This window comes from Saccostrea cucullata, unplaced genomic scaffold (genome assembly GCF_032062105.1).
Source record: "Saccostrea cucullata isolate Sc308-1 unplaced genomic scaffold, CSIRO_AGI_Scuc_v1 ctg4145, whole genome shotgun sequence".
Lineage (NCBI taxonomy): Eukaryota > Metazoa > Mollusca > Bivalvia > Ostreida > Ostreidae > Saccostrea > Saccostrea cuccullata.
In genome coordinates, this window is record NW_026930984.1 from 10,966 (window position 1) to 36,358 (window position 25,393).

Genomic DNA, 25,393 nt, shown 5'->3' on the forward strand with positions numbered 1-25,393 from the left:
AGGATAATAAATAATTATAATTTGATAACTTTGTAACGCATTTAATTTTAAAGGTGTAATTTACAGTATTTTCGTGACTTTTATTGATAAACAAATGATATCAATTTCCAATCGTATTTTAACTGGCGCAAGTTATAGCGTGTATACTTTTAAGAAATAAACAACAATGTTAAAAAGTTCTCTGGGAAATGAACTTTTAGTTGGTCACGTGATCAAATCCTGTGAAGCCCGAAGGGCTTCTCAGTAGATTTGATCACGTACCAACTTAAAGTTCATTTCCCGCTGAACTTTTTAACATTGTTGTTTATTACTTATATTTACATTTGAAACGAATACATTTCGAGTTAAATTGCATTTATTACACGAACGGGCCAACGTATTGCTATGTAGTGACGCGCAATAACCTAGAAGTTGTTTGGTCAAAATATCACATCGCTCTGTGATCCAGTCGCGCTATGACCTCTGACCTCCAAATGAAATTCACACAGAATTGAACGTATTTTCTCTTCAATAGGTTCATCAAGAAAGATATTTGCGAATGTAAATATTACGATATGTTTCTAGTACTGTAGATCACTTAATTTCCGCGAAACCTTATTTTCGCGAGATAGTCATTGACTCTTTATATGCGAGACAAAATTTTCACGAATCGTGGTCATTGATCTATTTAATCTTAAGGAAAACTATTAAACGCGAGAATGAAATTTTCGCGAGCATATTGTCTCGCGTAATTACGCGAAAATAAAGTTCTCGCGAATAAATAGTGATTTACAATAATTGATATACAGTTGAATGACCAGGTAGAAATTCTGCTTAGTATCGATAAAATAAATCATTGATATGGAAATAATTGTACACGTGTTTAAAAATAATTCTCTAAATAATTTTGCTTACACAGGATAGTAGCGATACTGGTCTGTAGTTGGAAACCACAGAGGGGTCATCCTTTTTGAAAAGAGGAATCACATTAGTAGTATAAGGCGTCTTGCCGGGGCGGAAATGACGTCATAACCGGAATTGGTTTAACCGGAAGTGGCCTAACCGGAAGTGGCCGGAAGTGGTCTAGCCGGAAGCGGAAGTGGTCTGGCTGGACCCTAATTGGTCTAGCGGAAGCGGAAGTGGGGTAGCGGAAGCGGAAGTGGTCTATCCATTAATGTCCTAGCCTGAAGCAGGCTGGATGGCTGGGTCAACTGAGTGCACTTTTTATGCAAATGAGGTCAAAAATGGTGGATTTTGATTGGTTGGGAGGATAAGGGGGTCAATTGAGTGCAATCCTAACCCTCTAACCCCTCTAACCCTATCCCCTAATCCCCTTAACCTTAACCCTAACCCTAGCCCCTAACCCTAACCCTAGCCCTAACCCTTAGCCCTTAACCCCTTAACCCCCTTAACCCTATTGGGGACTAAGGTGGGGATTCAGTATATAGCTCTAAATATAGTGTTTTACACTATACTGTAAGGCCCTTGTGCAAAAAAAAAATTAGGGTCGTGTGCAAAAAATAGGTTGGACTTACCTATGCATTGTGACGTCATCCACTGTATAAATACAATGTGATTATGACGTCACACTTTTTCATTCACAGTCTAAAGCCTAGTCTAGACAGCCTAACCGGTTCAAACTGGTTTTACTGAAAACAATAACAACCTGGATTTTTTTTTACTGAAAACAATAACAAATAACACACACAAGACAAATTATAACAAGAATCAATACGTTTTACCTGCGTTTTTATACCTGTTGCATCATCTGTAAGGACCGTGTGCAAAAAATTAGGGTCGTGTGCAAATATAGGTTGGACTTACCTTTTGATCCTACTGTGTACATCTCTGTACACACTCTATTCAGCGAGCTACCTATAGATGCATTATGACGTCATACACTTGTAAAATTAAAGTTTCATTTTCACTTTTGTTTCTAAGAAGTGAACTTAAATTTTCAGAAAATGTAGGACTATCTTTTGTTTTTCCTCTCTTTTTCTATGATGATTGTTATGCTATGAAGCTTTCCTTGTATAAAGCTCAATTTCTCTATGATCACTGAAGTAATCATCCTGATGCATTCTTGCCATATGAATGTTGAGACCATGTTCTGACAGACATATTCCACAGGTAAGTTTGTCTTAGTTTTGTTTACATTTCCTATGAAGGTCATCTTTGCATTTAATCATGATTTATATGTAAAGTTCTGTTTTGAATGTAAATACTGTATTCAATTATCCTCATTTCATGTGATTTACAGTTGTACATGTATAACCTGCATGTAACTCAGAGTGCATTTAATATTTCTATGATGGGTCATTCGATGATTGAATTTAAATCAGAAAAATGTTCTCTAAATTTTGGTAAAATACATGGTATCTTTTACATTTCTCTCCCCTTTGTCTGTAAATTATTACTTTACTTACATTGTAAAATGAGGATAATTGTGTATCACTGAATTCTATGATTTTTTCAGGATCAGCTGAGATGTTATTTCACTGGATTATTTAATTGATAGACTTATTAGGCATATATTTGGATATCTCTGGTAAGTTTGTCTTGTTTTAATTGTTTACATTTCCTATGAAGGTCATCTTTGCATTTAAGCATGATTATACATGTATATGGTTAATTCAATTACTGTGTAATACTTATGAGATCTGTTGTCTCTAACTTACATTTATATAAGCACACCCTTATTTAACCTAAAATATATTAACACATGATTAAGGGATCTTCAGAATATTAATAAGTCCTTTTGTATTTAAATCATGATTTCATAATTCATTATGTATGTTACCCATGGAATTCAGACTTACTAAATGGTGATCAAAGAGATATTAATTAGGAATCTAATGAGAGAAAAGGAGGAATTTACAAAAGATTAATTCTAAGTCATTTACTTATGTTTTGATTCTAAATATGTGTGATATATGGCAAACATATAATTTCATTTTCACTTTTGTTTCTTGGTCATGAGCTTTTCAAAAAATTAAGGACTACATGTTGTACTGTGATGATGCTAAAAAAATGTATTTTTCTGTATGCAGTACTGACTGGTATTAAACAAAATTGAATCTGCTGTTAAGAAAAAGTCTGCTAGTGTCTAAATAATTAATTTGATAATCATTTTTATTTGTGATATAAATACAGTAATTATGCTTCTTTTATTATCTAAATATAACATGATGAATTTTTCTCAATCTGGAGTTAATGTTAAAGACTTTGTTTGAGTAATTACTAAAAACAAATATTTTCATGATCTTTTTTGGCATTGTATATTTAAACATGCATTGTTTCATGCAGTACTCTGTCATAAGGGTTTTATTTCTACAGTCATCAACATGGAAGATATGTTTTGTTCCTCTATGAACTTCAGACTGTCTGCTCTTCCTTTGGAAATATACATTTAATCAAGCAACATAGAAACACACAAACTTGAAGGTAAAGTTTCAATGAGATACAATTGTAATTTCTATTTATTTATTTATTTTACATATGCATTTTTATATTTTTGAATTGATAAGTAAATGATATATGACTTTTTAAAAATCATGAGGGCTTGGTGGTCATGGTCATGTTTAAACTATATTAACATCCTTTAGAAGAAAAAGAAAAGAAATAAATATATACAAAAAATGCATGATCAATTTTTAAAACTAAAATGTATGAAGTTTTTCTTTGCCAAATAATAGTTAACAGCTGAAGATAGCAAATCTATAGAATAAGTTAAATATGGTTAATTTGTTAACCCCCCCCCCCAGCTTCCTTAATAGCATAGTTGGTAAAGATAGCAAGTTTTGACTCCAGTTGCTGATGAATTCTCGATTTTTCATTTAATATTGACATTATGTTACAGGCAAAGAATATTATAATGTACCCCCACAGGATGAACAGTGAATAAACCTCAATAACCCTCTTGACTATGTATAAAGACTGTAACCTTATAACTGATGTAAGATGATCTGATTGTGTGGAATTAAAATTCCCTGGTGTTTCTACTACCCAAGATCTTCTTATGAGTGCATAGGGACTGCTTTAAACCTTCTCCTGTTTATAAAAATATACCTTGGAGCATGATTCTTTATTCATTTATGGTACTTTCAATATCATTTCTATGAGTTTGTGTTCTTTTTTTCTTTTTAATAATGTAGTAATTAATTTAAGTGTTATATCTCCTTTAACCTCATTAAAATGTATGCTTCCAAAATCTTATATCTGTCTGTATATTTTCTTCAGCTCTTTGAAAACAAATACCCTGATTCCAACTTTTGAGGTAAACATCATAGAGACATCATAGATGATTATCAGAGTGTATATATCACAATCTTGACCAGAAGGTCAATTTAAAAAAGTCTAAGGCACAACAAATGAAAGTGAAAACTTTTTTTTTATCATAATACATAATTTTGAATAAACAAACACTGGAAAGTTACTCTCATAATGAGCCTTATTGTCTTCCAAGAGTTTAGTTTGGATTCCTCCATTAATCCTTGTATCTTCTCCAATGGTTTTGTGGGCTAAAAATCATGTGTCTTTAACAATCTTTTTTCTGACAACTGTTTTCTCTTATCATCTTTAAACTTGACTTCTTCTCTAGTCATAGGTCTTTCAGGGTAATCCAAGTAATTCTTACCCTCTTTTGGTAATAAATGGTTATATTAATTCTTCATTGGCTTCTTCTTCAATCAAGGGTCTTTCTATGTAATCTCTGACAACATTAGGATCACACTTTTCTGGACATAATTGGTAATATTCTTCTTGAGAAATGATCTCAATAGTGGCATCTTTTTTTTATTTTAACTGGTATACCTCTGTCTATATCTTTCTCTGAAAGAAATCTCTTTCCAAACTGAATTTTACTCATTCCTTTACTCTTTTCTTTACTGGAGGTGTTACCCATGGTTAATATGAAAAGTCAAAATCTGATATTACACCTTGTATTTATACCTTTTTTTTTTTGTCTACATTTAGAATTCCATCAAGCTTATATTACATAACATTTTTTTTTTCAACTAAGACATTATTTTTTATTTTCCAGGATATTCTAGTGAGGGCTTGTGGAAATGATCTATGTCTACTCTCAGAATGGTGAAAGACTATCAGATTATGCAAAGACTAACAGAATATCCTCTCTTGGAACACTGAAACAAGAAAATCAAACAGGAGGTGGATGGAGGATTTAAGAAGCACATAAATAAATATGAGTTCCAACCAATTTAAGTACGATCATAGACTGTGGTTTACAGGATGACAAAGAAAGGACCCAGGATTGTATCTTTTACTGTCAGACACTGACTTTGGATAAGATGTAGCCATTTATCAAACTGAGATCTAGTCAAATCAAGTACTGAGAACATGATTTTCAGATAGCATGAGCTCTTTAAAAACTAATTCTCACAGACCTCAAAGTATCTGGATGTGACTTTTATTTTTTACCAATTCATATTGAAGACTGTTGTAATGTATGATTTTTATACATTGGATCCTTTATTTTTCATCTAATTTCTACAACCCCTAACAAATTACACAGATGTTTAAAAACCAGCTTTGGTGTAATTATTACTTTCCTGGATCTGTAAATACATTTTGTTTGTGTATGTGTGTGTCCTATTTTGAATTTAATAGGTCTCCATAGGACCCCCCCCTAAAGATGTAAGCGTGCCCTAATCTGTGATGCAATAATATCTTGAATATTTTTTATCATCTCATACACTTCAAGCTTACTACACAGAACAGGTTAGGGTAATACACTTAGTATTATAGAACATTTTGTCAGGGTCAAACCATAAGATTATTGAGATGACTTCTTTGACAATAATTTGTAACTTACAAACTTCACATCATAAGAACACAGATGAAGAATCAATAAGATATTTCTATAGATTTTTTGGATCATTTACTCCTGGGTAAAAGTTAGTTACTGGGATTACTGATATGAGTTGTAATGCAATAACTTTAACATTGTGTGATAACTTACAGACTTTATAAAAATTAGGTGCAAATTATTAGGAAAGGATTGAAATGTTAATCAAATGAACAATGTTCAAGGGTGTTTATATGACTATTACTATGTAATACCTAGGGTTTCTGTAAAAATCCTATATTCACTACATAGATAAAGACCTGTATAATATATATTTTAAACTATGATGAAGGAAAAAAAAGGTCAAAAGCTCTCCCCTTCATATTTTCCATATTCTGTCATACACAATAATAGATAAATTGCAGCCATTTAACAAACTGAGGTCTAATCAAATCCTAGAATTGATATTGTGATTTTCTGATAGTATGAGATCTTCAAAAAACTAATTCCCAGACTTCAAAGTATCTAAATGTGACTTTTATTTTTACCAATTCATATTGAAGACAGTTGTTATTTATGAGAAGTATACATTTAAACCTTTTATTTTTCATCTTATTTCTACAACCCCTAACAAATTACACAGATGTTTAAAAGCTAGCTTTGGTGTAATTATTACTTTCCAGGAACTGTAAATACATTTTGTTAGTGTATGTGTGTGTCCTATTTTGAATTTAATAGGTCTCAATAGGACACCCATAAAAATGTAAGTGTCCCCTGATCTGTGATGTAATAATATCTTATATATTTTTTTATCATCTCATGCTTACTACACAGAACAGGTTAGAGTAATACACTTAGTTTTATAGGACACTTTGTCAGGGTCAAAGCATGAGATTATTGAGATAACTACCTTTTACAATAATTTGTAACCTGCAAACTTCACATCATAAGTAAAAGAAAGATTCTAAGATGATCTTTAGATTTTTGGATCATTTTTCTCCTGGATAAAATTCGGTTGTTATAATTTTAACATTTTGTGATAACCTAGAGACTTTATATCAGCTTTATTGGGTGGCATAGCATATTATTCAGAAAGAATTGAACTGAAAATCATATGCTTTATGTTCAAGGATGTTTAAAGACTATTACTATGTAATACCTTAGAATTCTGTAAAAAATCTTATAATCACTGCGTAGATAAAGACTGGTTGGAATAATTTATGTTTTGAAATAAGGTTTAGAAAAAAAGGCAGGAATGTGGATATGACATTTATTTAAATGGTGCAGTACAGCAACTCTGGTGATTTACATACCTTCAGTCATAAATAGATAGGTATTGGGAAGACTCCTCTAGATTTTTGAAATTTTTAATTCAAAAGTATAGAACTTTTTTTAAGTTTGAAAGATTAAATGGCAGCATATCATTTGCTTGTGAATTAAAAAATAAATCCAAACATATACATCTTTGGATGATAATTGTAGAATTTTATCAATTCCTGGACTTCAGTCTTGATATCATCCTTTAATGTCCTTAAAATTTTAATGACTGTCTTTTAGTTTTAGTTGAATTAATTTCTTTTCTACATGTGAAAATGACATCATTCAAAGAAGTTCTTCATCTGCATGTTATATGAAGAAGACAATTTTCATCACAGTGAAAGAGATTGTTTTGTTAAACATAAACATGCACAAATATACTTTTAGATTTTTAATAGCTAGGGTTCATATTTCTTAATATGGAATGCTAAGTACTGTTGATTTCATTTTTTTTTCCTGAAAAAAAGACATACTAGTAGAAAAAAATATACATGGTGTGTTAGAAAAGCATGTGTAAACCTGATGACTTTATAATTGCTGATTTAATCAATTATGAGTTTCATCTTTGTTACATTGTAAACATTTCTAAGTAGGGAACACATCCTAAACTCTTAAAATTCTGACACAACAATTACAAATGATTTTTGGACGCTTTTTGTGTATCAATAAGACAAAACAGAATATCTGTTCACAGATGTTCCAAAAGGAAAACAACCACAAAGAAATGATTTGATATGTTCTTTATGTGATTCATGTAAAATGTATTTTAAAATTGTACCCTAACATTTATCTTTTGCATAAATACATTTTTTGTTGATAATTTCTCATAACTTTGAAAAAAGTAGTCTTATTGTATAATATGGTTAACATGAAATTTTGTAGACTTAAAAGTTGTACATGATGTGTTACACATCTTATATATATAACCATTTCATTTCAGGGTATTCAGCATATATTGTGGTTTTGTCTTAAATTTGTTTGCTTATGTAATCAATAATTTGAGAAAACTTAATATATAGAAAGAGGAAGAAAATCAGGTTTAAAAAATGATTTTTGCTATTTATAAGGGGTTCTTCTATATATTTAATCTATAAGTACATTTAGTCTATACACTTAAGGTATTTCTGTATGAAATAAACTTGCATTTTAAGCATTTTAAGACAATTGTAAACATTGCTTTAACCAGTTAAAAAAAATGATTAGATTCACTGTCTGCATGTAATTCCTTGTAAAATAAATGAGAAAACAAACAATTTAATTTGAGACAGTTTTTTTTTTAATGTAAATAAGAAGCATTGGAAGTTGGGAATATTTCACAAAGTTGATTGAGCGTAATTCTCACTAGGACAGTTGGAGCATTATGATGTTACCCTAGAAGGAACCATTTCAAATTTCAATATACAAATCATGTTTAGTCATGCAGTATATAGTTTACACTTGCCTAAAAGTAAATGGTTATCTCAATTCAGGATCAATCCAAAGGTCAAAAAAAAAAGGAATGAAAAAAAATATCTTTTTTATGTATCAAACATGTAGATATTATTGCAATAAATTCACTGTATTCATTTTTTTGTCCTCTTTCTATGTATGATCATGAATAGCTCTGATTTAGGCAATCAAAATACAAAAAGCAAATGTGTTATGTCAAATGATAGAAGGTATACAGCAGAAATTAACATGAACAGAGAATTTTGAGTTTCCCTAAAATATTTTAATGTTTTTAATACAAATTAAAAAAAAGAAATGTGGATTCATCTATTAGGATTGAGGCTTGTACATATTATGAATGATGGACACTAAGACATTTAGAATGACATTACATTGTTTCAATTATATGAACAGCTCTTAATCCATACAGTCAAAATGGAGGAAAAAATTTTCTTTATTAGGCATAAAGTAACAAACACTCACCCAATGCATCAGAATTTTACCCTTTGAAGAAAAGGAACCATACTTGCTTTTTTAAATTGACATTCATATTTTTGTGTTTGACAGGTAGACTAATGGTTTCTGACTAGTATAGTGAGAACTTTTTATTTAAGAATCATCAGATTGTTCTGATATTTTGGTTAAAATAACTGCATGACATCAAATAATTTGTTCATACAAAGGAATAAAAGATTTTCCAGGTTTCTTCTTTAGTCAGATTAGATTGTGTTTTGCTAATCTATCCAACATATAAGATACTCATCAAAGTTACACAAAGGTAAATAAATGACCTTATTAAGTTTTTAGTCAAAAGGTCAAAGAGATGTGGACATCTGCAAGATTTAATTGTTTAGTTAATATTCATCAAACTTCATGGATAGGTTAATTAAACAAACTTCATATATTTTGATTTTCAGGTCAAAGATCAACACAATTTTTGCTATACCATTGTTTTCCATGAATATCTTAACACCTCTATTGACTTTTCAGGTTAAAGGTTAATGTATTTCTGCTACAGTAAAAACTTCATTATAAGGATCTCATAGTGATATTCTTTATTTGTAAGGAATTAGGTATAAAATCTCCTACTCTTTCTATAATATGTCACTGAATGTGCTCCTTTATTTTAGAGATTTTTACAAGCAAATCATATACTGACTTTCAATCCTTCAAAACACAATATGTATATTAAATCTTGAGATTCAGACTTTCAGACTTTTAGGATTTCAATCTTAAAAACTTTCAGACTTTCAATCTTAAAAAACTTTCAATCTTGAGAACTGAGTATTTTAATATTTATTTTGTAAGTCTTGTCTTTTATGTCATTATGATTAATCCTTAGTAATTTAAACTTTTTCATATTTGTAAAACCAAAAGTGTGAAAGTACAGTGTTTGTGCCAATCTTCTTAATGTTTATCTATAAATACTGATTTTAATACAGTCAAATATAATTTTCTGATGATCAAAATTTCAAAAATTGCCTGACCTATACATATTTAAAGTTTCAGTATCATACACTCTTGAATATTCATAAATATCAATATATAATGATTCAGCATTAGCTATCAACCATACACTTGTTAACCTAAGGAAATGCTCTTATCATAAGTTTAAATCATGATTTTTTTTTTAATAATTCTTAACAACATATTTTTTTATGAATGCAATTTTAACTAATAGAATCTCTGTTATACAGGAACAAAGACAAAAAACATTTCCAAAGTCATAATATTTAAAACTATATATCCACATTTTAAATTAAGGAACATTTGCAAAAAAGAACCCAGTTTTTTTCTTAAAACCTTTATAACTATATCCACAAATTAAGGAACATTGGAAGAACCCTTTTTTTCCCTTTATAACTCATGAAATTTCATGTAGATAGTGGGTATGATGTGTAAATAATCTTTATGAAAAAAAAAGAGGATGGTGTAAAGTTAGCCTCACCCAACACCCAAGGGAGAGGGGAGGGGGGGAACCCTTCTTTTGTCCAGGAAACCTGAATTTTAAAGTTAAATAAATTATAAAATTGAATTCAATTGATAAAATTAATCTTAAAGTTTCTTTTTTAATTTGAACATTTAAATTTTTTCCTTTTGATTACCAGGCTGTCTAATAGGTGAACTGCATAAAACTGAATACAGATCATTTTAAAGTCTTGCATTTTTTATGGCAAATGATTAATAATGGGATAATATATAAACCTCAGCCATACATAAACAGGAGTGAAACTGAAAGCCAAGCAGGTTTGGATTCTTAATCTTATATTTGTTTACTATATGTTTGACTTGTGCCACATGTGGTTTTTTGTCCAATTGAATAAATAAAAAAAAAATAGGCTATCCTCTCCTTAAGTTTTCTGTAACCACTAGCACAATCTCAATAAAAACAATACCTTTTAGAAAAGCTTATGGCTTTTTTCCTGTTACTTCATGTTCATGTGAAATTGAATCATTTTGACCTTATACCTTAAAATTGAAGAAGTAAAAAATTATACCTGTTTAAATTGATGACCATGTTCAGTGAGATACTTTAGCAACAAAAAAAAGGACCTGTGACCCTTCTATTTATAACAACACTTTTTTTAAAAATTCAAAAATTTATTCAATGATTTACACTTCTATTTCTTCTTCTTTGTCTTCGTCTTCTGATGATCGGTCCTCAATCAGTCGCGTCAACACCCCAGGTCCTTTGTTTTCCATCGAGTCTTTAATCTGGGAAAAGGGGATGCGACAATACACGTACTCTGTAGGACAATAATGAGGTGGAAACGTTAGTCCTTTTTTCTCCATCTTGAAATAATATTTAGACAATCTCCAATGTCCGAGTACCATGAACTTTCATTCCGAATGGTGTTGATGGGTGTCAGAAGATTCCTTTGAGTACAAGTAACCCATTTGAATTGCTGATAATGTTGGTTGATTTTCACCCTCACTCTAGATCCTGTTAGAGGATAGGGGATTTTCATTCTTTTTTCCAACCACACATTGTCCAGGTAATAGCCTGGATGATTTTCATAGAAATCCATGATGGCTCCTATTTTAGTTTTCATCCACCCTCCTTGCATGTACATACACTGACTAATGGGACTCTCACAATACCAACGATACTGCATCTTTGGGAAAACAAAAACACGTCTGACTTGTTCAGTGTCCTTTTTCAGAATGAGAGAGGGTTTGTTATATACCTCTTGAATAAAGCTCCGCTTTATATATACCTTTACTGTAAGGGGCCGTGTGCAAAACATACGATAGACCTACGTTTTTTATGCTGACTACACAGGTAAATACTTGGCAGCGATTCAAGTCAGTGATTGTGACGTCATCCTTACAAACCTAATGTATAGAGAGAGCGCTTAGTTGTGTGTATATAGGGAAAAATAACTAACAACACTAGAATTTTTGGTTTTCTCTATTTTTATTCATAACAATAACAAGAACATCATAATAACAAACATTCAAAACTTTGGTTCAGTTCTTTTTGTATAGGGAACGATCTCCTCATGTACAAATATTCTGTTTCACAAGCACAGTCCATGATATCGTATCCTTTTAGGACCACTTCCTTCAAATAGTCTTTTATACAATCTCTGGCTTTTTCCATCCATTTCCCTTGAATCCAAGTCTTCTCGGGTCCCAGTCTTCGGTGAGCCAAGACATATTTGACTTTCCATTTGAATTCTCCATACTTATGTGGTTTAGGTTCTAATAAGACCGTGGTTTTGCTTCTTTTGCGGTCCGGTAACTTTATTCTCTTATACAGGTAGATTTCATGGAGACCTGTTTGTCCTGGATTCTTATCAAAGAAATCTTGAATACATTCCTCTTTGTTTTTCATCCATTCTCCCTTTAAAGTAGTACCTTCTGGTTCTACTATTTTCCAACGATACTCTGAGAATAAAAATTCCATGATGTGTGCTCTGTCCCTCACTCAGATCAGAAATGATCTCTGGATTTGGGTCTCCTTTTTATATAGACTCTCAGGTGTAATTATTTTTTAACTTGGAGAGGAAAAAACAAATAGAGAATTTTTAATTAGGAATAATTCAAAAATCTCATTCTTTATCACTGAGTGTGGTAAAAAAAAAAAATCTAGGTCTGAGGAGCTTGCTTAACAATAGAAAACACCAAATTTGGGTTCTGTCCTTTTATTTATAGTGAACACAGAAATCTTTTTCATTTTTTGAAAATAAGAATGTCTTTTTTATAGAGAAGAAGAAAAAACAACACATAAAACAACAATTCAATTTTTTTATTTAATTCAAAAAAGTCAAACATATCAACATATCAATAACCATAAGGTAAAGTGTTATAATTCTCTACAATTTGTCTCTTGTCATACACAATTCTATACTTTTTCTCTGAAGGTTTGTTCACGACCTCATGATCACGGGTCCTCTGGATTTTGCTGTGATAAGGGACTGTGACTTCCTCTATTTCTCCCTTGAGCATTTTTTCTAAAGTGTTTAGGCACACCAACTGAGAGGTTCGATGGTTGAGAGTGATTCCTTTGCATTTAAGGGTCTCGATTCCTTTGCCCGTCCGGAAACCATAATTTTTAGGACCTGCCGACATGAATTTGGTAATGTGATCCCCGTCTAATTCGTCGGTCCATTCTCCTAAACTATGGCCCAAGGTAGGATTAAAAGCTCCTTCCATATGTTGGTAAATGATACTGTCCGTATCGAAATAAAGGCCCCGTTCTCCTAAAGGTTGTAAAGTCTCGTAGAGGTGTAAGCGGGCATACGCGGTGGTAAAACAAGCCAGGACCACGTTTCCAAAGGGACATTCTTCGACGAATTCCTGTTTGTCTTGATAATTCACTAGAATCTTGTCTTCATTGGAATCTTCTTTATTGACTAAGAGTTGCATGCCCTTGATGTCGAGAGTCGAATTTTGTAAGAGTTGGTGTAATTCCTCTTCTTCGTCCAAGTATCTGATTTTGGGTAATAACAAGCGTTGAGCAAATTTTCCCCACAGACAATTTAAAAAGAGTTTAGCAATGGTTCTTCTCACTGGATTCTTCTGGATACTGATCCAATCCATCAGGAATCCTTCTTTGTCTAAGACTTGTCGAATGTAATCTTGTTCTTGTTCTGAGGTCTTACAGTCGGGGGGAAATCCGGACGCTTCCTGTTTGATCTTGAGGAAGGTATTGATGTAGTCTTTAAATAACTCTTGACTGCTTTCTTTAAAATGCCACACTTCGTAAATTCGCTCTAAGGTATATCCCATGTCCAGGGCTTTATGTAATTCGGTCGTCACCCAAGTACCCGTGAGACTACGTTCCCGGTCGGTGTGTTGACATGGATGTTGAGAAGTAGAGTCCTGTTGTTCGGCACACGTGCGACATAAGGGAAATAATAACTTGCCTCCCGTCCGATAAGGTAATACGGGGTGATAGAGGCCTCGGGGTGGTAAGACCCGACAGTGAATGAGACCGAAATAACTTCTCACGTCCTGGAACTCGTCTGTGATGATCTCGGGATGCCCTAAGGGAAATGGTCTGTGTTTCAACACGTAAGGATATAGGGAACAGACGTCCACGTATCTCATGTCCCCTTCTTCACAATATAATTTAGTGGCATTGGTTCGGCCTCCGTACAGGGCTTCTCGAGGGTTCAAAGGATCGGGAATGTCCAGATCTCGTACAAAATGCTGTAAACTCGCATCTTTTTGCACTTGCTGATCGAAATCGTGCTCCCAGATACTACAGACGGTGTACCCCATGTCCTCCAAATCCGCAGTCCTTCTGAGGGTTTTCTCGTGTAATTGTTGGTAAGTAAATTGGGTTCGGTGAGGATGAGTTTCCGTCTGTAAACTGGGATAGCAAGTGGGGCATCCGTGCCAATAACACCCGTAAAATTCGTAGACGGTGCGAGTCGCTTCCTGGTATCCGTCGACGGTATAATTTCCGATCGGGACTTCGCCTCCGTTTCTGGCATGTCGTATGTGACATCCACTCTGATGACTCATCCAGGTGAGCCACCGACAGGCTTTGGCCGAATATTGTCGTGCCGGTTCATACCCGAGGTTCGGAATGATGGCAATGGTGTCTTTAGGCATGAAATTTCGACGGTAGGCTAAATTAGCAGCACTGGGAAACGTGATGGATTCCTGGAAAGGGTCCACGTTGACCAAACTCTTGAGGGTGGTTCTAAACTGTGCACAGCTTTGTCGTAAAATGTCGACGTCCGAGACACAATACCCTACAAACTCTTTCTGGAAATCAAACACTTTTCCCCTCTGTTGTTCGTACCATTGGAAAAAAGCCTGTCGTCCACTGGTAGACATTTCGTCCGGTTTGTAGAAAGCTGCCGGTGGATAAGGTCCCACGTAATTCTGGTTCTGTTCCGTATTAAAAAAGTGGGGGAAATAACCTTTCTTGAGTTCGGTCAATCCGAAAGCGGAGGGCATCTGGGCCAAAGGAAACGGTAAGAAACTATACGAGTCGATGAATTTCAGTCCACATATTTCCATGTACAAGATCTTACTGCCGTTCATGATCACGTTAGGTTTCAGGGGAGCAGAATGCACTATGTAATTCAAAATGAATTGTCCGTCGTATCCTTTGAAGTTATGGGCGATGACGATGGCCTCGTCGTGTACTAATGTGGAATTCTTAGTACCTGTAGTGGGTTGTAATAACCAGTCCATGAACTTCTTTAAGGTGTCTGGTCCTTGAAATAGGTGCTGACGGGGTCCCATGTGTTGACAATGAGGACAGGGTTGGTCTATGGGTAAGTCACCGCAATGTTGACAGACGCGGTGTGCCACACACAGATTAGGGATGTGAATGCCCGTTTCCTGAGTGCATTCGAAATCGAAATAAATGTAAAACTGTAAGGTGTCTTTCCCCTTCTTCTTCTTCTGGGGCTTCAGTTGAACGTAGCACCGATGATCGGCATCGACGATTTTCTTACAGATCTTACACTGTTTCTGTCCTCCGCATTTGTGATGAGGTAATAATTTCTTAGGTATCCAGGACTGACACTTCTCGCATAGCCCCATTAAATTGCAGACAGTAGTGGTGGTTTTCTTACTATGAGGTTTTAAATGATTTTCGTAGCAGGTCCTGTTCTTAAACATTCCCTGGCATTCCCGGCATCGAATCTTGATCCCTTCATCGGGACATCTAGGGTGTCCTAAACAATTTTTACAGCGATGAGGACACTTGGACCGATGGTCTGTGACATGACTGTACCCCACGTCGCAATGATCACAGTAATAGGGGTTCCCCGTTACTCCCGGCATGGATATGATGGCATCGTAATGATGGTCGTCTAACAAAATGTTCAAATAAGTTCCATTTCCCGAACCTTTGTAAATAGGTTCTAAACAGAGTTTAGTCGAAGTAGATTTGAACTGAAATATTTTCAGTCGATACTGAGGAGCTAATACCTGTTGTAATTTCGTCCACTCTGGGGCTCCACAAGCTTGATTGATATCACACCCGGCTTGTTCCATGAGGGCTATGGCTTCTCGTTTCTGGTCTAAGTATTTATCGCCTTTCACCATACGTGACCATCGTTTTTTCCATTCCGGGTCTGGATGTTCGGGTTTTTGACTGTGTAATCGAGTGACGACGATGGCTCTAGCCAAACAAAATTTATCCCAGGGATTAACGATCCGAACGATGGCTCTTTTATTGTTCTTGAAAGTTTCTTTATTCACTTGTAAATGTTTGGTTCTGTTTCCACCACTCCCCTGGGGATTCTCGATATGAAGCAGTCCGAATTCCAGGGAGCCGTCGCCCAGTTTGAACTCCTTTTTGGATTGTTGCACGGCTTCTATTTTATTTAAAATGACGTCTTCGTTTAAATCTTTACATTGCGTAAACTCGTACCAAATGTCTGATTCCAGAGAATGGTGACTTATGTTCAGGCGGAGGTAATCGTTAGGATTACACTGCATTTCAGATTTGAAGTTTTGTAACATGTTTCTGAATAATCGCCGAAGGAAAGCTGTGTTTTCTTCTTCTTCTGGAAATTCATTGAAATGGACGATATATCTATTTTGATGCGCTTTAAATTTTGGAGAGCTCTTTTCTTTAGCTAGTCTCATCTGATAATACTCAGAAATCGGTTTAGGTGGTAAATCTATTTCTCTCTCGGTTCTTTTCCGTTTCAATATTCGTTGAGCCTGTAACTGTTTTTCTCTAGTAGAATCCATGTCTATCAGCTGATGGCTCTGAGGGTAAAATGAACCCAAAGTGAAAGAAAAACCGTATTTATACAGTGGATGACGTCACAATGCATAGGTAAGTTTATCGTATTTTTTGCACACGGCACTTTATAGATGATGCAACAGGTATATAAAGAAAAGGTAGGTAAAAGGTATATTTTTTGCACACGACCCTAATTTTTTGCACACGGCCCTTTATAGATATTGCAACAGGTATATAAGAAAAGGCAGGTAAAAGGTATATTTCTTTTGCACACGGCCCTAAAATAAATCCATGCTATATATATAAACCAGAGCTGAACAATGAGGATCATTCTGTGTGAGTACTAGGAAGTGAACACAAGTAAAAAAAAGAAAAAAAAGTTTCAGTGGTCAAGTCAGGGGTATGGAACCAAGGTATCTGTGGCTTATTGAGAATACTGACAAGAATGGACCCTGGATGGAAACCCTAGAAGAAGCCAGGGAGGATTACCATAAAACCCATTCAGAGGAATCTAATCAAAAACCATGGACTTATTGGGAATACTGTAAACAAATGTGGGGCTTGGATAATGATTCCGGAACAATCTAAAGAAAAAGTTGAAGAAACTAAACAAAAAGTATGGTTGGAAAAAAGAGTGAAATTTCCTGAAAATGATGTCGTGATAAGAAAGCACTGCTCTTTTGAGGGAAAAAAGGGTTATTCTCTACAAATGGGAATCACAGCTGAGGATGATTATGATGATTTTCTGATTGGAACTGAATACTTTACCTGGAGTTAGAATCGTGTATTGAAGATTTACTCAGACCACGAGAGAAGGGAAAAGCCTTAAAAAGACCGGGATCTAGGGGTCCTTTTGCACAGTATCTCCATGGAATAATTCCTTATTTTCCAAATGAAAAAGGTATTCCTTGGAGGACACGAGACTATGGTAATGATGATGATGATGATTTGAAGTTTGGTGATGATTCGTCCTGGATGATTAATTCCGACGGTGTTGGACTGAATGATTAATTTGGACGGTATTTTAGATTAAAAGACAACCTGGTAAAATTGTTGTATGTATTTTTTCATTGTGAATAAAAATTGCCTTGTTCTTGTCTTGTGTGTGTGTGTTCATGTCTTTTTTCAGTAAAACCAGTTCAAACTGGTTAGACTAGGCTGTCTAGACTGTGAATGAATGCGTGACGTCATAATCACATTGTGTTTATACAGTGGATGACGTCACAATGCATAGGTAAGTCCAACCTTTTTTTTTTTTGCACACGACCCTAATTTTTTTTGCGCACGGGCCTTACAGTATGCAACAGTGTAAAACAGGTATATTTAGAGCTATATACTGAACAAACACCATGCTATATAAACCAGTTTGATCCCTGAATAAAATTAGGGTTCTTGTTATTGTGTGTGTTACCCCCTTGTTTTCAGAAAATCCAGTTCAAACCACCATTTTTTTGCTAGGGTCTAGGTGAATCAGGTTCATTATCCCATTGCTAGGGGGGGGCTGGATTAGGGTCCACCCCCTTATCCCCCATTTTTTTTTGCACTCCCTTGCACCCCCTTATCCTCCCTAAGCCAATCAGAATCCTCCACTTTTTTTGACCTATCTCATTTGCATAAAAAGTTGATTTTAACATTTTATGGGTAATACAATCCGTCAGCCAATAGCTTTAGGGGACCTAGGGTTAAGTATTAGGGTTAATACTTAGGTTCGTCGATTTTGATGGCAAGGTAGTATCCCATTTGTGGTAGTACGCCTTCCATTAAGCCATCATCCGCTAGGAAAAAAACCACTTCCGGTTAGGTCTTCCAGAATAGCTACTTCCGGTTAAACCACTTCCGGCTCCATATTATCGTATTAGTTTGAAATGGCGTTTTTTTTTCATATTGTTGACTGAAGTACGAACTTTTTTATAAGCAGCCTTATCGGATTCTTTTTTAGTTTTTTTTAGCTTTCTTATGAAGACGGTTTCTTTTTCTTATTGTTTTACGTAACATTGAATCCGTTCATGGTTTGTCAAGAGGGCGAATGGTTATAGTTTGTTCAGGTATGCATTCATTAACACAGGAAAGGAATTCCGATGTAAAATTATCTACAGCAATGTCTACAGATTTAGCTTCGTTAATGTTTTTAGTCCAATCGCAATTTTCGATAAGAGAGTTAAGTTTCATGAAATCGATATCGGCATTTTTATAAACCCATACTTTCCGCTTATATGAATGATTATAATTTATACCAGAAGGGAGCGAGATGTAAGTTGCTCTATGGTCACTGACCGAGGTGTCTCTTGTTAGAGTGCCCAATTCGCATACTTGAATATCGACAGATGTAAGAATTGGGTCAAGAAGCGTGCTGGACGTGTGTGATATTCTAGTTGGTTCATGGATACTGTTTACAAGATTGTGTGTTGAAATTATTACGCGAATTATATGTGTTTGTTAAGCATTAAGGAGATCAACATTCAGATCGCCTACTATTAATATTTTATCCGAGACTTCACCTACTCTGTCAATGTACCATGTGAGTTTTGTCCAAAAACTACTATCCGAGTTTGGAGGACGGTATATACAACATAAAAAGTATTTGCAGGTATTGTTACCTATTTCAATCCACATACACTCAGTGTCAGAGGGTTCAAATTCCTTGCGTCTAAATGCTCGTATTTGATTTGAGAAATACATCATCACACCGCCCCCGAAACAATTTCTGTCTCTTCGCAATATTATTCCAAAACCGTCCAAATGTAAGTCATCATTATCAACTGTATGATCCAAATGAGTTTCCTTAAAACATATTATATCAAAGTCATGAACAAAAGAATTTAGATAGTTTAGTTTGTGTCTAATGCTTCGAATATTCAAATGTAGTATGTCAAGGACACTTTCCATAGCAGGACCTGGATTGACCTCAATATCCCTGCATATAAACAAAATAAAAGTAAAAAACAGTAGATAAAATTTAATATACACAGATTTCTGAAAAATGGCTGCCATGCCGCAAGCGAGAAGTTTGAGCGTATTTTTGAGTAATTGAAATATATGTAAACGTGGAAAAACCAAATATGAATATGTTTTACATGTGCCTCTACTTGGTAAATAAAATAGATCGATTGCAGCTCGGTATTGTTCGATTGAATTACCCGTTATTAACCTTGTGATACATGTAGTTTATAATTAAATGGCTGCAATCAGTTACTGCTGAAATTTTGACAAGTTTAGAAGTGTAAATTATCGACTTCTTAAATTTAGTTGCATGACTTAGATTTTGACTATATATCATGAAATTAAAAAAAATACATACAAAAACTTTGTATTAGTCTATTAATTTGCACTTTGTATTAATCTATTTGATTCGTACAGACTTGAAGTCATTTGCAGAGAATTAAACGGCAAACAACGTAACGTTGCCTTTGTGACGTAATTGACGTCATAATCAAATGTGTACAAAACAGCCGCTCAAACCGTCGAAATTGTGTACTAAAATTGATGACAAAAGCAAACCCCCGACCTACCATAACGAGGCAGAAAGCTTTTCATTGTCACGTCATTATAGAGCGATGCAAAAAAAAAATCCACAGTGACGTATTTTATATCATGAAACTCAACAAAATAAGACGTAAACAACAAACAAAATGCATGGATTGCATTAGAATGGGAATAACTGATCTTCTAATTTGGTATTTGCGACTGTTAATGCTGATTTTACGTGTAAATTCTACATTTATGTAGAAATAAAGTGTTTTTACACTTCATAATTTTATCTAGTATAAAGACATTTGAAATGTAAATATTTGGTAATAAATTATATAAGGTTTCCTTTTTGTCAACTTTATGAGGTCATACATTAATAGGCGACTTTATCAGTTTAACATTTAAGTTCACCTTTGGTTAATATTAATCTTACAGAATAGATGTACGCCCTGTCTTGCAAAGATAGTGGCTGGAGTTCTACTCCCCATTTCCCTGGAATTTACACTTATAAATCAAAACTACGAGAGTATTTTTTCCAAAATAATAAACTTAAAATATATGAACCCATTCTGAATTGCTTTTAGGAAACATATACTGTATATGAACGAAAAGTTTTCTTATATAATCGCTGATTCAGTTACATAAATTTAGAGAATTAATTTGGAGAAATTGTGAAAATGTTCGCTTGTTAAAAAAATCAGGGTCTCAAGTTTTTTTTTTTAAAAAGTTTTGAAAAAGAAATCTTCATATGCAAAATTTTTTTGTAAATATTGTCTCCATATAAGTTCAAATGGCCTCTTGTTTTCCTAAGAATTAACAATATAAGATTACCTCTGGTCTACTGATTCATATACCACTACGTATGACCTTATTTATGTACATTATGTAGAACAACCTCGATTCTATATTATTTCTGTGAGGATCAGATGAAGCATAAAATTGATGTGAATACGGATACCATAGAACCCCTTATATTGTGCATTAGTAGGAGGACCAGAGATCACATTGTGTTGTACATGGAAAGAAGGACCAGAGGTCCACTTATATCCTACATCAATAGGGAGGCCAGGGGAGGCCAGAGGACACGGTATAATGTGGATTAATATGCAGACTAAAGGTCCACTTACATTGAAAATCAATACGGAGACGAAAAGTCCCCTTATTTCCTGCATAAAGTGTCCACTGGTCGCTCTATAAATGTTGGATAAAAGGAGACCTCTGGCCTGGGGGCCATAAGTCTTAGACGACCTCACTTTTTATCTCAGTCTCACTTTTCCAGCATTAATTCTATTGGAAAAAGTGAGACTGAGATCAAGAGTGAACTCATCTAAGTTTTCTGGCCCCCAGGGGAGTCGCGAAGTAAGGAGTCAATTTTTACGTCGCGGGTTCGAATCCCACTGTGGGACGTAGGGACCGGTCTTTCGCAATAGACCGTATAAACCAAAGGTTTGTGTCGTAGTAGGTATTGGCACGAAAAAGATTCCTCACTGCTCAATGGCCCTGCGTGCTGAATATAGGACAAAATTTGTAGCTCTCCACCGGCAAGTGGTGGCGTCTCCATGTGAGTGAAAAGTTCTCGAGAGGGACGTGAAACAACATACAAACAAACAAAATAATATAAGGGGACCTTTGCTCTCTCTATTGATGTAGGATATAAGGGGACCTTTGAGTATATATATCATGTTCAATATTTATTTCATGAATCTCAAAAATAAATTGAAAATGAATTTCCGAGGGGCCCTTTATTTTCAACTGAGTACTTATCGTAGCCAATGATGCATCACTACTCATTCATCATTAGGTAAAGTAAACAGATAGCTAATTACATGCAAAAATATGCTGAAGTCAGAAATTCTAGTTGTCCTGATCGGTTCTGTATAAAAAACATTAATTAATATTGTTTTGAAAAGCTGCATCATCGTGTTCAAAAACTGAAATTTTAATTGAGAAGACTTTCCATTTCGGACAATGAATCAAAACAAATAACAGGTTTTAGATTAATGATATACTATTTATTAATGAATCCTCTCGTTGTTTGCCTATCATGATCAGTATTTGAAAATATTTATTATTCATTATTTATTATTTCAAGCAGTATAACAAAGCCTATGCTTTTGTACACTACTTAATTTCACTTTGAACTGTCGTCAACAAAAAAAAAATCACAGACTTCTCAAAACACCAGATCATAAGAGATCAAAAGCCTAGAGTAGTGAGCCTCCCCTATTGATCGGTGACACCCTCCGATGCCCAGTGTATTGAGCAGGGGTACGGGTTACTCCGTTGTAAAACTTAGTTGAATAAGATAGTCCTTTGGTGTGGGATATATCAATCATACAACCCGACGATAGGCTTTACTTAGTAGAAACTAGGTCATTAGAGCCACGATAGAATTAGCGAAAAGCTTACTTTTAACGGGATAATGTAAACTCTGAAACATTAATTTTTCTCAGCTACTTGTCTTAGCTTTGAATTGATCCAACCCTCGGGCGTGCTCTAACTTTTCGAATCAATATTGTGAGAATCAATATTGTGGAAAATGATCACCGTCGCAGGAGAAAGTAAATATAAATGTACAAACGCAGGAGTAAATAAGAGAAGTTAGCCATGGGTTTACAGCTGTAAGTCCTTCTGTTTGTCACATAGCTTTTATTATTTATTACACCTTTAGTCAGCAAAACACCCAGATATGAATAGTCCTGCATAAGGAAATACATGCTAAGAAAGTCCTGAATAATGCAAATATTCCTCAAAGGGGAAAGATATTCATCCTGAATAAGGATACGAATGCATGTTGTGCAGTGCTGATGCCATATTGTTTGTTGATTAATATGACAGACTTTCAATAAATTATGTATTAACTACAGTTTGTTTATGGATATATTTACAATACTTTAAGATATAAATTTGGGAATGGATCGAAAACTTTTTATGTTATTCTGTTTTCTCCACCCCTAATGATATACCTTAATATACAACAAATAATATTCATAATTTTTGATCGTTCCTAACACATGCAGTATCTTAACACTCCAGATTCTAATTTTGTAAACATACCTGTTGATATCATAGGAAGAACAGCCAAAATACAAAAGGAGAGAAGGAAGAAACCCTGAAAATTGTATAGAATACAATATCATTGCAAAATACAAAATTACGTTATACTTTCATACTTTTTTCATATATACATCTATACTTTAAAAAATCTAAAATTTCCAATGTTTAACCATAGGATCAAAATGCAAGGATCAATGTCCGACCGCGGAGAGAGATTTTGAACAGGTTGAGGGTATGAAGTGTGTCTTCCAAATTAGGCAAGATTTTGAGAAAAAATACAGGTAAAACACAGGTAAATATGTGTTGGTTAAGTGGAAATAGGGTACAGGTGGAGAACAAAAGAAATAAATTACAGGTAAGTTATAATCTGTTTTAACTATATCCTTAAAAAATAGTAACTCATATAAAAATATTTTGAAATACAGTGTAATTTGTACAATTAATTTTTTTATTTAATTATTATTAAATGTCTTCTTATTTTTAATTTACATTAAATAATTTTTAAAAATTCTTCAAATAATTATATTAAATTTTACATTGATGTAAAATAAAAACTTATTATAAATGCTTACATTAATTAGTTACTTTAATCCCGGAAATATATGATGAGCTAAATCTAATTTGCATACGTTGGTGTTCCACATTGAAAGAACTGACCGAGTATAAGTTTAATCTCAGTACTGTTAAAGGAACATATATTACATTACGGATTGGTTTTCAATTTTAGCTATTTTTTAGACTAACTTTTCTCTTTCGTCTGCTATCCGCCAAAGAATACGCTCAAAGGTCTTTGCTGCCACTTAAATATAAAACAACACTACAACATCTCGACACCAGTATCAGCCAGACGGCACAAGGTCGAGAGCTTATACGAATGTGATATGGAAAAGGGTGTTTTATTAATTCAATTACAAAGTTTACTTAATAATAAAATACAACACACATCAACTTGAGAATAATACAAAGCTTCTTTAAATGAGGCCATCTTTTAAGAATTGTTAGCTTGGCCCGACTCAATACACTATTACTGAGATATAGTTTATCTTATTAACAATTATTTTAAATAAAAAGAATGTGTACCAAAAACAAGTGTTCGTGGTGTACCATGAAAAACTTTGCTAAGAATAATTTGTTCTTGTTTAAAATGCATGTGTAAGAACAAAAAAGAACATCTCTTTACACTAGTTAACGATTATTTGTTAAGACATATATGGTGTATTATGAATTATGAAACTAATTTATTGTTTCATTACAGCATTTCAACCTGAACCAGTCAGTCGCTTTATATGGAGGTTATCAAATATGACGAGAATATGATCAAAAATGGCAAGCATATTCCTTTTACGAATCGTGTTCAGCGTTAAATGTGTATTTCTTAAAATTAAAAAAAAAAATATTGTGCTATGAAAATCATGCCCTGAAATAGAAAGGAATTTTCGGACTCTGACTTTGTTAAGATTTTCGGGTTTGTTTGAATATTTTTTTTTAATTATTCAATAACAAAACAGAAGAAACCCGGGGCACCCCTAGAAAACTCGAATCTTTAAAAATTGATAGAAGAGTCATAGCTCACATATTTTACATGGCTTCGAAGTTGATGTACCAGACTTGAATATCAGTCCGCCTATTATCATGCAATTATCATTTCAGTACTAATTTTGATAAAATTGATTCAGTGCAATATTACTATCTATAAAAAGAAACAAATTAATCTACTTACATTCTAAATATTTAAAAATTCCATTTGTTTAAGAAAATGCGTGAAACAGGAAAATAAAGCTTCCTTATTTATATTATAGTTCTGTCGAACTCCGAAAACTTGTATGCTAGAAAGACTGCCTCAGAAAACTTAAAATTTGATCCTTGTTGCATGCTCATGAGTGTTTTCAAGTGCCTTACCATATATCAATCCTTATCGAGGCTAAGAGAAGAAATATTTTTAATTAGTATCTTAAGGATTTCAAAACACTTGTATTCCTTTTTGTGTTTTAGGTCACTTGAGTTATTTAATTGACCAATAGCTATCCATTATCGAATAAAGCATTTTCAGTTTCTTCTCCACGGAACCAATTTAAATCAATTTTTGCATACAATATCTATGCTCATTGTCTTTAGGACTGGAGCAAAACCATCAAAATGAATTAATGTTTAAAGATCTTCTTCACATTTTT

The 25,393-nt window shown here is 33.8% G+C and overlaps 1 protein-coding gene and 1 long non-coding RNA gene across 2 annotated transcripts in view; one reads left to right on the forward strand and one right to left on the reverse strand.

The window, feature by feature from the left end:
* Nucleotides 1-23,305, reverse strand: part of LOC134230863 (uncharacterized) — a gene marked incomplete at its 3' end in the record, with an annotated part of 32,104 nt that extends 8,799 nt beyond the window's left edge. Inside the window, exon 1 of the mRNA XM_062712727.1 lies at nucleotides 23,223-23,305. Coding sequence (XP_062568711.1) covers nucleotides 23,223-23,305 — 83 coding nt within the window. The remainder of the gene's footprint in view (nucleotides 1-23,222) is intronic.
* LOC134230860 (uncharacterized) lies at nucleotides 1,810-5,612 on the forward strand. The gene is made up of 4 exons (XR_009984434.1): nucleotides 1,810-2,109; nucleotides 2,456-2,527; nucleotides 3,316-3,423; nucleotides 5,021-5,612. It is a non-coding gene; the product is annotated as an uncharacterized LOC134230860 (long non-coding RNA).
* Nucleotides 23,306-25,393: the final 2,088 nt, after the last annotated feature.